This window comes from Crinia signifera, chromosome 8, assembly GCF_055691185.1.
Source record: "Crinia signifera chromosome 8, ASM5569118v1, whole genome shotgun sequence".
NCBI classification, from domain to species: Eukaryota; Metazoa; Chordata; class Amphibia; order Anura; family Myobatrachidae; genus Crinia; species Crinia signifera.
The window spans coordinates 77,460,619-77,474,396 of record NC_139224.1 but is presented as its reverse complement, the minus strand read 5'-3'; the positions used below and the strand labels follow the sequence as shown (position 1 = coordinate 77,474,396).

Sequence of the window (13,778 nt, the reverse complement as noted above, 5' to 3'; positions counted from 1 at the left end):
AAGCCTTACACTAAACAGTGTATGGAGACAGGCGCTGAGCGCTGCAATCTAACAAAATCCACATTTGTGCCAAGAGATTGCACAATATATATATATATATAAGCTGGTACAGGAATAGTGCTTCCTTCACTGCCTCCAATTCAGTACAATGGACTGACAGATGACCTGGAAGTTTAACCAGTTTCTGAGTTCCTGCAGTATCTAAGACCACTTATTCTCTTACGTATATCTCATACACTAAAAAGAAATACCTATCATCAAAGATGATCTGTCATCCTGGAGCGCTACCTGCCTAAAGAAAGATGTTGTGAGTAAATATGCCATTATACTGCAGTCATGCTCTGGTCATGAGGTGTTTAACAATTGAGTCAGAACATACTTAGCCATGTAACAGATTTTGATGTTCCTACCACTAAGGTCCATTATCCATCTCCCTCATTTATACTACATATAGATAAGTTTCCATAAAGTGTATCCCAAAATAGGAGAGCCAATCAAGAGAGGGGGGTCTGCATAATAACTGACCTAAATCATATAATATGCGCTTGTGCATGAAGAAAACAAGTCTAAATTGCTATCAAACTTAGGAACATTATTTTATTGGGTACTTATGTAATATCTGGGCTCCCGTTTTTCTTATGAGACCGCGTCCCCTCGCGGGGCTCGCTGCGCTCGCCACGCTTCGGGCACGGTGGCTCGCTGCGCTCGCCACACTATATAAAATCAACTCCATGCATAGTTGGATAGTAGGGGTATGAAAAAATGGGGTGCATTTAACATGGGAGCCCAGATAATACATAAGTACCTTTTATTGTTCCAAAAGGATGTCTGTTCTCTTTATATAATTACCTACAATAGTTTGATTTAAAGAGTACGAATTCTTCCTAACATTGTTACGTAGCACTAAGATTCAGACTTGCAAGCAAAGCAATAAAGCATACATCTAGTCAAAATCATTTTGCACTGCAGGTGTGGCGGATATAACATAGAGCATAGATATTTATATTTGTATAGGTTATATTATTTCCGATCAGTGTAGATACTGGCTGCTTTTGAATGTAAACAAAACAAATTTATATACTTAATAGCTATCAACTGGAAATACAATTGTATTGGTATATATATATAGAGAGAGAGAGAGAGAGAGAGAGAGAGAGAGCGCCACACACCTGAATAGAATTAGGATAATAAACAGTTTTACTGTAATTTATTCATATAAAAAAAACATAAAATATTATTCAGTACAGCATAATTAGCTTCTAATAACAATATAAAGGTAAAGGATAAAATTTGAACTGGACCACCTCAAGAATAATAAAGTGCCTATGGGATTGTTTGTAGGACAACAATGTCTTTAGGATGACGGTATAGAGGCCATGCTCTGTATCTAGGCTTGTGCTGTACTTGAAACTGTGAAGTTCACTTTGTGTGCTGGTCAATATGGACCCACAATACCTCATGCCTTCTCTGAGAGTTTTTCTTTGCAGTCACTGGCATCTGTACCTCAAAATGGTGTCACTCATTGTCTCAAGGACCTAGTGTGGACCTTTCCAGTTTGCATCCCAAGGACCTGCCTTATGGAAACCTTTGACCAATACTAGATCTATTAAAAGGGGAATGGATGTCTCGCTTTGTGTAGCCATATTGCTGCATATGGCAATAATAATATTATATGTACCTGTTGAAGGAACACATCTTTGGCAATTGCATTTTTAATGGCATTTCATAGCTAAGACTCAATGGGGAGGAAACACACCTGAATAGAATTAGGATAATAAACAGTTTTACTGTAATTTATTCATATAAAAAAACCATAAAATATTATTCAGTACAGCATAATTAGCTTCTAATAACAATATAAAGGTAATGGATAAAATTTGAACTGGACCACCTCAAGAATAATAAAGTGCCTATGGGATTGTTTGTAGGACAACAATGTCTTTAGGATGACGGTATAGAGGCCATGCTCTGTATCTAGGCTTGTGCTGTACTTGAACCTGTGAAGTTCACTTTGTGTGCTGGTCCGGAGCTCTATCAACTGAGCCATAGCTCTATACAAAGATAGGAACTGATTGTTATATTTGTTCCCCATCATGTGATCTGTTCTCAAGCGATGCCATTCCTTTTCAATTAATTAATTAGATAAATTGTTGTACGAATATTTGTATTATTGGTAATGTCTTTATCTGCATATTTTATAATGCTTCATTCATTTTCATATTCTTTCTGGATAATATGCCCAAAGGGGGGGCCTCTGATTAAACAACATGTGTGTGCTGAATTGTGAATTTATGCTCCATCATTCCTTTAAGAAATCCAATGAGTTAAAACACACCTGGACTGACGAATGGGTTTTTGAATCTGACCTGCCTGATTGGACAACATGTCTGTTAAATATCTGAGGTCTCACCAAACTAAATCCTTCTGAAGAAACCGCCACAGTCTTTCAGAGGAGAAACGCGACAATTTTTTTTCCTACGGACCTAGACCACCTCTTTGTTACCAGCCGGATCATTTATCTTCTCCTGGGAGACGGCTGCCTTCTCTCTGCCACAGTTCCACAGCACTGACAGGCTCCCGCCTGTGTGATCATTTGGAAAGCCGCGTACGGAGTCAAACCTGCATCAACACCACAGGTTAGTGCGGCTCACTCCCTGCTAATTCATCAACGGCGGCCAGCCGGCAAATTGCCGACCGCCGTGCGGGTTGTAGTTAGAGCCGCACCAGAGGCATTCTCCACTGGCTACCGCAGTTCTCAGCGTCTGGGCAGACTAAAGGTACTACCACGCATACAACCAATGGTTGCAATTTATCCCTATATCTGATTGTGTGTATTACAAATACCGGATGAGTATCAATTTCTACCATTATCTGGGACTACAGAGCACGGCCTAATAAAGTCGCTCTATACAGTCATCCTAAAGACATTGTTGTCCTACAAACCATCCCACAGGCACTTTATTATTCTAGAGGTGGTCCAGTTCAAATTGTATCCATTACCTTTATATTGTTATCAGAAGCTAATTATGCTGTACTGAATAATATTTTATGTTTTTTTATATGAATAATCTAATTATATCCAGGTGTGTGGCGCTCTCTCTTTATATATATATATATATATATATATATATATATATATATATATATATATATATATATATATATATGCAATAAGATTTCACTCCATACAAAAAATATTCAACCGCTGGGGTGACGTCCAGAACTTTCCTTACAAGAAACAAAGTCCATGTATATAAAGACCAAAAAGACACACTCTCCAGACTGCTTGATGCAAAATAAAAAGCTGTGTATTTGTATTCACATAGACATCAAATGTAAAAAGAAGGGTACTCAACGTTAGCGTTTCAGTCCATAAAGGACCTTCCTCAGGAGTTAGGCAACAAGGGCATCCATTTGGGGTGAAGCACAGCGTGGACCACACAGCTGTAGGAACCTGCTGTGTGGTCCACGCTGTGCTTCACCCCAAATGGATGCCCTTGTTGCCTAACTCCTGAGGAAGGTCCTTTATGGACTGAAACGCTAACGTTGAGTACCCTTCTTTTTACATTTGATGTCTATGTGAATACAAATACACAGCTTTTTATTTTGCATCAAGCAGTCTGGAGAGTGTGTCTTTTTGGTCTTTATATATATATATATATATATATATATATATATATATATATATATATATATATATATATATATATATATATATATATATATATATATATATATATAATATATATATATATATATATATAATATATATATATATAGTTTTCCAATGAAAGCGGCACTCACACAGACTTAGATAAAAGGTCCTTTAATGGTCCAACAGGTTTCGAGGTTTCCCCCGTCGTCAGGGACAGCAGCACACAGACTGCACAGTTACATACAGCGTTTTTTATACCCCCACAAGACACCCCCCTAAAAAACAATTAAAAACACCTGCACATACCAATTGCGAAAGAGACCTCACCTGCTCAACATCGTGCGCCTCAAACCGGAAGCTGTCATTGTTCCCGGTCAGACGGCGTCACGATGGGCAGCAGAAAGAACAGCACTTCCGCCAACCAGACATTCACCGCTATGCCAGCCAACGCCGGAAGCGGGAAGAAAGTGCTGTCGGAAGCCTGAACAGAGTCTCTAATGGTGGTTGCCTAGCAACCGGATATACACAAAATACAGGAAGCGTGTTTGTGGGCGCAAGCAAAAGCATAATGTGACCTCAATAATCAAAGGTGTGATTTACTGTATACTCACAATAAAGAAGCTACTCTAATGTGGAAGCTTAATGATAAACTCTTGGAGATAACAAGAGAAAAATGAGGCTCAGCTGTTGCTGCGTGCGCCCACTACATGCAAATTTCATAACATAAAATAAAAACAACAACATAATGACAATATGTCATAATGACCAATGCAAGTCGGAAAAAGAGCATATTCTGTGCTATTATGTATGTACATCCTAATATGATATTCAGTCCATTTTTTCATCATTGGCATGTGTGAATTTATAGTTTATTTTTTCCTCTGTATTGATGTTCTAACAGGGCTATGCTCTTTTTCCGACTTGCATTGGTCATTATGACATATTGTCATTATGTTGTTGTTTTTATTTTATGTTATGAAATTTGCATGTAGTGGGCGCACGCAGCAACAGCTGAGCCTCATTTTTCTCTTGTTATCTCCAAGAGTTTATCATTAAGCTTCCACATTAGAGTAGCTTCTTTATTGTGAGTATAAATCACACCTTTGATTATTGAGGTCACATTATGCTTTTGCTTGCGCCCACAAACACGCTGCCTGTATTTTGTGTATATCCGGTTGCTAGGCAACCACCATTAGAGACTCTGTTCAGGCTTCCGACAGCACTTTCTTCCCGCTTCCGGCGTTGGCTGGCATAGCGGTGAATGTCTGGTTGGCGGAAGTGCTGTTCTTTCTGCTGCACATCGTGACGCCGTCTGACCGGGAACAATGACAGCTTCCGGTTTGAGACGCCGGGCGCATGATGTTGAGCAGGTGAGGTCTCTTTCGCAATTGGTATGTGCAGGTGTTTTTAATTGTTTTTTAGGGGGGTGTCTTGTGGGGGTATAAAAAACGCTGTATGTAACTGTGCAGTCTGTGTGCTGCTGTCCCTGACGACGGGGGAAACCTCGAAACCTGTTGGACCATTAATGGACCTTTTATCTAAGTCTGTGTGAGTGCCGCTTTCATTGGAAAACTATTGGGAATATCATCTTTGGCTGATTATTCAAGGAAGGCACCCCAGCATTTGCTTCGTGCACTAGTTGCACTTCATTCTCCACGAGTGCCGGACTCCTCTGTTCATATATATATATATATATATATATATATATATATATATATATATATACCAATACAATTGTATTTCCAGATGATAGCTATTAAGTATATAAATTAGTTTTGTTTCCATTTCCACCAAGCAATTTCCAGAATTGCACTTGGGAGCAGCCACAATTTACAAAGTGTATCCATATTTGTACATTTTATAGTACTTTCTAATACAATTATTTATATAGCTAGAAAGGTGGAGCTATAATTTGAATACCACGCCTGATTGATCTGTTTCTATTTTTCTGCTTTTGAATGTAGCCCACAAATGTTAGAAAACTTTATTTTTACACTGCAACTTAGATTTTCATTTAAAAACACTCCACCCTAATCTAAATCTCTCTGCACACGTTATATCATCCCCATCTGCAATGTAGCATGGTTTTGTGTGTTTATTGCTTTGCTTACAAATCTGAATCAGGCCATATATCATTGACCTAGGCCCAAACTATACTGTGTGTGTGTGTATGTATGTGTCACCCTCAACAGATAACAAATACACAATAATTGTGCCTATTTCCCACAAAAAAAAATATCTGTAACCGCATCTCTTATTTTCTATATATAATAATTTAGCTGTTACTGATTTTACTTTAACAGACTTAAAAGGAAGATTCTAGAAAAGGACAAACTGTTAGAAACACTCCAATCTGCTCTTGAGGATCGTTCGGCCTCTCCAACTAGCAGCCAAGCTTCCACTGAGTCTTATGGAACATCTTTGATGCTGGATGACCAGCTTTCAACCAATGGTGAACATGATGACTGCTCAGAAGTTTCAATAGGCAGTGACTATTCTCACTACAAAAAATGCAGTACTGAAGATATAGGTAAATTTCTGTACCAATCGTTTATGTTTTTACATGCATTTAATTAAGGAGCAATCTAGAACTTTTAACAGGGATAAATTTGATCGGCATCGATCGACTACAGGGATTTACAGATTAGTCTTCAAATATAGAAAAGGAGGACATATAGGAGTCGACTTTTTGAGGGAGGACAGAATTTACAAAAGAAGGACTGTCCTTAGTAATGAAGGAGAATTAGTCACCTTATCCCTTACATACATGCGATTCATTTTAAAAGCGTCTCACTTAATGCACAACATAATTTTTCCAGTTAGTATTTCCATTTTCAGTGTGAAATTCTTACATATTATGTGTAAATTTAGCCACAAAGGTGTTTTTTAGTGAATCTTATTAACCTTTTTTCTCATTACAGACTGCTGCTATTCATCATCTGTACATACCATGGAGTCTCATGCTCCAGATGCAACACTTACCAACAAAAAGGAAGTTTATATCATTGGTTATCTTGATGATTTCAGTGCATTGAAGAAGAACATATTGGAGGGGAAAGCATTAATATGTAACTTGGATACATATATACAGTCAATTCATTGTGTACCTTCCTTTGAAATCCATGAAACCAAGGTACTATTAAGTATGGCGTAATAAAATATTAAATTGTGTATATTATCAATTTAAAAAAACTGTAAATCCTTTATCTTATCAAACAACTTTATTCAATCTAAATTTTAAAGATGAAGTGGAAAATTAAAGTCGCAATGAATGTAGTTTTTTCTTGCACTGTGAATATATTTATTAACACTTGTAGGTCAAGTAAATGTTATGTGAATCTAAATTAAAAATAAATGTAGCAGACAGCACAATTATAACAAAAAGAACAGAAAAATAGTACAAAGACATTTGGGCTGAAAACTCAAACTCAAGCGCAAACTCAAAATACTGTACAGCAGATTTATCTGATTTTAAATACTAGTTATTAACATGATTTTCTCTGCTGGCAACAAAGGTCGTGGACAGTGGGGACATCAAGAAATGGTTTTCTGCTACTAGAACCTTGCAAAATATTCTGGATGAATCAAATTCTCTACTGAATACATTCTGGAGAGATTCTCTTCCTAATGTACATCTCAGTGTTCAACAAAAGAAACAGGTAATTCATATTTCGCTGCCAGCATGTCTAGCAACAAAATCGTAATAGCTTTATCAATATTAATTTTTGAATTCCGTGTAAACCTTAAGAATTTACAAGACTGTTGGTTTCATGACCCACTAGCAGGTCATTTTACAAATTAGTCATCATTTGAATAAAATTACTGGTTTGAAAACAGCAAGTCCAAAAAGTAGCAGTTGCAACACATAGGATCTTAATTCACTTATCATAGGAAACACTGTACTAGGCATAATACTTGTGCCTAACAATTCCGTGTGCAGCAGCTGTTACTGTGGCTTTGGCCTGCTACACACTTTCTATGTGGTCTGGCGCTATTCACATCTACTACCGTGGGGGACCTGCTGCATTTCCTTATTTGATTTTGCTTGGCCAAGTAGTTTCTGCCTTCATTAGAAGCGTGCAGTTCCCAATTTAAACACTGCTCTGGCCAGGCCCAGAAAAAGGGGGCCGTATTGGACCCCCGAGATTCAGATACACAAAAAATGGCATAGCTGTGCCTATTAATACCTATTGCATTGCTCATTCCACCCGCTGAATAATTAAAAAATAACTAATTGGCTGCACCAGCACCCCATAATTACCTGTCACTTGGTTCATTCCTGATGATGCTGGGACACCACACTACCCTAGTCCTTCCCTGCAAACAGGGAGCAACCCTGAGCTCAGCAAGTGTGCATCCCAGTCCTCCGCAGGACACACGTCACAGATTCAGGCAGTGAATTTATAGACAGTAGCAGGTGCCCATAGACCCACTGCTGATCCTAGAGACATGGGAGACAGCCTGGCAAGCTTTCTGTTGCTGGCCCTGGCTGTGGATACAATTGGTTTCCAGATTATTGGGCTCACTACCTAGCTCAAGCATACTGAGACCATCTATTATCCTGTGAATGAACTGGCTTATTTGTGACATCTAGTACCAAGGCACTGGCAAATAGCAGAAGTAGTACCAATACTTAAAAAGGGAAATAGAGGGGGCATGGCCTGTCAACGGAAGAGACAGGATGCTTACTGCTTGAGCTCCTGACTCCACAGCCAAGAAAACGTGTTTTGTCCCCGCCACGGGACCTCCACTGCCAGAAAAACAGCTACACACCCACCAGAGATCTGACTGACTGAGGTGTGTGGTGCTACGGAGCGGGGTTGCGGCATATGCCTCTGGTGGAGCCACGGTCTCAATTTCCTCGATCCACCTGGCACCTGAGCTCCGGGACCCGCGCGCCGTGGAAAACGTGACCCAGGAGGTGAGCGGAGTCCCCCCTAGGTCCCTCAGTGATCCCCACTTGCTTCTATCCACTTGGTGCTCAGAGGGAGAGGAGAGATTGTAGACCCTCTCCCCTTCTCAGACAGCGGTGGCCATCTTGAAAACGGTCTGCAGCTGCAGACGTCCTGGAGACTGAGCAGAGGGAAGGAGGTTGCCTCATAATCAGTGCTATTTTTGTAGGAAAATAGGTTCAGGAACTGTGGGCGGGGCAGAAAGTAGGCGGTGATGTGGGAGGAGTTACAAAAGGGGCGGGTCATTACATAAAAAAAAAGAAACCACATATAATTCCTCCCAACAGTGGCAGTAACATAACAATCCCCAGCAGCAAAGCGCCTACGGCGCGTGCCCAAAAAATAGGGGTGTAGCCTTACTGCAAGGGGCACAGCCGTTTTGCAACCTGCACGCCAAGAATTGGCCAATTATACATATGCCCCACTCCGTAACACTTATTATACATATGCCACACACTGTGATGACCTGTTTATGCCTACACACCGTCAGACTCCATTATACATATGCCACACACCGTTGTGCCCATTATACATATGCCACACACCGTGATGCCCATTATACATATGCCACACACTGTGATGCCCATTATACATATGCCACACCGTGATGCCCATTATACATATGCCACACACCGTGATGACCATTATACATATGCCACACACCGTGATGCCCTGTTTATGCCTACACACCGTCAGACTCCATTATACATATGCCACACACCGTGATGCCCATTATACATATGCCACACACCGTGATGCCCATTATACATATGCCACACCATGATGCCCATTATACATATGCCACACACTGTGATGCCCATTATACATATGCCTACACACCGTCAGACTCCATTATACATATGCCACATACCGTGATGCCCATTATACATATGCCACATACCGTGATGCCCATTATACATATGCCACACACCGTGATGCCCATTATACATATGCCACACACCGTGATGCCCATTATACATATGCCACACACCGTGATGCCCATTATACATATGCCACACACCGTGATGCCCATTATACATATGCCATACACCATGATGTCCATTATACATATGCTACACACAGAGATGCCCATTATACATAAGGCCCACACAGAGATGCCCATTATACATAAGGCCCACACAGAGATACCCATTATACATATGCCACACACAGAGATGCCCATTACACATAAGGCCCACACAGAGATGCCCATTTTACATAAGGCCCACACAGAGATGCCCGGTGACTGCCTTCACTTCAAGACCCCCTCAAGGCATAAAGTGCATATGGGATGGCACTTACCAGGTGTGATGGGTGGCTGGCTGTGTGTGCAGATTCCCTGTCCATGGCACACGTGCGGGTGCCATTGCTCTCCCTCCCTGCTACACGGGGTGCTGGCCGCTGGCTGTTCGATGGGGGGAGATGGTGTCCCTTCTGTGCATTGCTCCATTGCCCGGAGCGGAGCGTGATCCAGGCGCAGGCAGAAGTGATGTCTGCTCTGATTTCTTCTGCCCGTGGTCCACCCGCCGATCGCGGGTGCTGGTCACTGGCACGCAAGAAGTGTAAACCCCCCACCGTGTCCATTCCTGGTGAGGTGAGCAGGGACGGTGAGGTGAGCAGGGGAGGATGGGAGAGTGCAAGGCACTGCGCTTCCCTGCCTTCCGTGATTTGCGACCCCCATCCCCATTAAGTCCCCTTCTAAATGCAAACACAAAGTTTGCAGGCCGGCTCCTGATTGGTTCAGGAGCCGGCCTGCAAGCTTTGATTGGCTGATGACAGGGACAGACGCACTGCGCTCTCCTCTCAGTGGGAAGTGGTGGTGCGTGAGACTTGAAGGAGGACAGAGTCAGGCCGGACACAGGGCAGGCTGCAGAGGTCCTGGAACGCCGTTCCTGATGACATCATTTTGCAAAAGAGCTTCAGGAACGGCGTTCCGGGGTGTTCTGGCACAAAAATAGCCCTGCTCATAATACTGGGCTCCTCAGGACTATCTGGGGGTACCCCAAAGATAAGGACACAGAGAGGATTGCTATTCGCACAGGACCCCTAGTGAATATGTACACTAGAATTTCTAAGTGGTTCTTGTCAGGGGTGTGCTACCACTGGACATCAAAGATATACACAGGTAACAAAGAAGAAAAAAGTATGTCCTGGTGTGGTGCACTCTATGAGGAATTATAAAAATTTGCTTCATGGAGAAGCTCTTTTAATCTGTTCTGTTCATTACTCAAATATATATATATATATATACATTAAGAATTATAATCTTTTGGGAATAGATTTGATGTACAGCGATCAATTCTCCATGACATTACATCAAAAATGTATTTTCCCTTGTTCCTCTTCTTTCATTAATTAATCAATGACACTGTATGTTGAGCAATGTATCAATGTTACAGCACAGATTCTCATTCCAAAGCTTCATGGATCATAAGAAAATCATCGAGAAAAGTATCCAGCATTTGTAGACATCTATGAGATCCGTATCGTTTCAGTGTTTCAGCGTATCAATATTACAGCACAGATTCTTATTCCAATGCTTCACGAATCATAAGAAAATCATCGAGAAAAATTATCCAGCACCTGCAGACATCTATGAGATCCGTATCTTTCTCCCCCCCCCCCTTATTCATTCATTTATTTAAATTCTTTAATCTTACTAGCATTCCAGCACCCTCATGAAATCAAAATCAAATATACTTTAAGATCGTTACATTTTATTTGACCAAAGAATATATCTTTCTAGCAAAAATCCCCCCTTTTCCTGCTCATAGGGACACAGACACGGCATACGTATCCACTTATGCCATACCCAAATATCCCGATATGTCAATATAAATGACAGCTTGTGTGGAAAACGCATATCAGAGGAAACAAATAAAGATACATTTCTCCCAATGGAAACGTCATGGAATATAACTCATAACATCCACTGACACGGGGAATAAATATGTAGCAATCATGAGTTGTGGAACCAGCAAAAGCATAGCTAGAAATCATAAATAAACAAACCCCATTAACGGCGAATCAGCAGTGTGCCCATAGGGCGATGAGATCATCGGACGCAGTAACTGTCAATCCGAGCTAGAATTAGCCGCGCCCACGAAAGCATCACTAGATACAGCCGCTACATTACTAGGAGACACATTTGAATTAGCCGCGCCTACTGACCAATCAAGTGCCGCACCACATACGGTGCGAGCAGATGATTGGACACGGCTAGTATCAATCATGTTCAGAATCATTATGCCCATTGAAGGAACGGGATTTAAACAGCCTCGGTATGGCCAGTCGGGTTGGCCTTGAAAAAGCTGTTTGCGAAGCGCGCGCCGGCTAGCGGTGACGCTCCTTGACTCGCACATTTTGACTAGGATGCATTTCGATCTGTACTTTCTATTTACAGGAACCCCTGAGATGTTGTAGTGTGCACTACCTGATTAAGTGTTGTGGGCACAATTGGTGACACCCTCTGGCCACTGACCATATACCGGCAGAGGGGCACGCTGGAATATATTATCTCTACCCAGCGATACTGCCCTGCTTTGAGTTTAAGTACCTGCAGTACATTGAGAAAGGCACTATAGTTACACTTGCCGTACTTACTAATATACAGATAAATTCTGATAATCGGTGTACAACTATTAAACATTCAGGTGTGGTTATTATATCCCACATCCTGACCAATCGTTACAATCACTTTAAGACCCAATAGTGCCTGAATATAGTGATGTCGACACACTAGTCGACATTATAAGGTGACTCTTTATTTATTCATTTATATCTACCCAAGTATACTAGCTTTCACCAGTAATTGCCCCACTGCTACCCTATTGCTTTCTTTATTAGGTGTAATCTCAGCTGATACATGATAATTAGTTACTTTGTATTTGTATCAGATACAGCTGTCTCCATGAGTGTATGACACTGCACTTACATGATACACCCTAAGAATGTATAGGATGTCCTTTTGAATTCAACACAAAGGAATCCTATGGACAAATAGTGTAGAGGGAATTGATAACCCTTAGTCGACATTTGTGTTGACCTTTCACCATAAATATACATAAGTTTATGGATTACTGGTGACTACGCATACATTTTGGGTCCACCTAACAAGGGCAGTCGCTGACAGCCCTATTTGGTGAGGAACCACTGACACTGATCGACATCTGTGTCGACTCAACTTTATAAGAGTCTCCCTTTTCACCTATTTAAGACCAGCAGCATCCCTGGTGAATACCCAGATAGCCATTGTGATATTATTCCAGGGCTATAGGAATTGTCTGTGGCCTATACCAATATAAAGTGTTAAAAATATTAACTACCACACTATTATCGGTTTCCTACACCTACGCACAGGGGAATTTAGCCAATAAAGACACCAGCATATCACATTTCATATATATCATTATAAAAAGTGTCGGCTAACAATACCTGTAAAAACTTACACTTACCTATGGTCAACATTTATGTGGAGTCGGAGAGCCATCGTTTTTTAAACACATTTGCATATATGTTCTGTCTGTGTGTTTTTATATTTCGCTATCTTAAAACTGTTAATAAAAGTAAATTTTTATTCGTTGGAGTTTCAGCAGGTGCACCACACCAGGACATACTTTTTTCTTCTTTGTTACCTGTGTACCCCAAAGATACCCTGCTACCTATCCATTAAACTTTACTAAAGGGGACCTGATCTGAGCCTAACCAGGGACCCCTAGTGGCAATTCCTGGCCACAGCACTCAACTACACAGGATCCATCTTCTTAACAGCCTCTCACACCTGTATACAGTAGCTTAGTCACTCAGTACTATTATTGGGATCCTGCCTCCCCGGTCCTATATCAGAAACTCTTCCAGCCTTTCCTGTATAACAACATATTTCTACCAAGTCCACTGACGCTGATTATATCCACTGACCACTGACGCTGATTATATCGGACATATAGAACCCTACTGAAACTCTAGAAATGTTTTGTGAAACCTGGAAAGAGTATTAGTGGATAAGCTGATTTCTCTACACTTGCTCTATGATACAGTGCCTACCTTGGGCAAACACCAAAGAGGCGTTAACCGCTAAACATGTGATTAGAGAAGTCTAAAGTAACTTGCCCTTTGATGTCGCCCTGAGACCACTCTGGGGGGGGGGGGGTGGTTGGCGGCTTCCCCCTGAC

At 41.1% G+C, this 13,778-nt stretch overlaps 1 protein-coding gene across 6 annotated transcripts in view; it reads left to right on the top strand.

Annotated features, from left to right (window-relative positions):
- The window catches only part of PDE4DIP (phosphodiesterase 4D interacting protein), a 222,056-nt gene that overhangs the window by 189,293 nt on the left and 18,985 nt on the right, over positions 1 to 13,778 (top strand). For all 6 annotated transcript variants that reach the window (XM_083156692.1, XM_083156693.1, XM_083156690.1 and 3 more), the window contains 3 exons: positions 5,959 to 6,185; positions 6,577 to 6,788; positions 7,171 to 7,314. In XM_083156692.1, the coding sequence (XP_083012818.1) occupies positions 5,959 to 6,185; positions 6,577 to 6,788; positions 7,171 to 7,314 (583 nt within the window). The remainder of the gene's footprint in view (positions 1 to 5,958; positions 6,186 to 6,576; positions 6,789 to 7,170; positions 7,315 to 13,778) is intronic.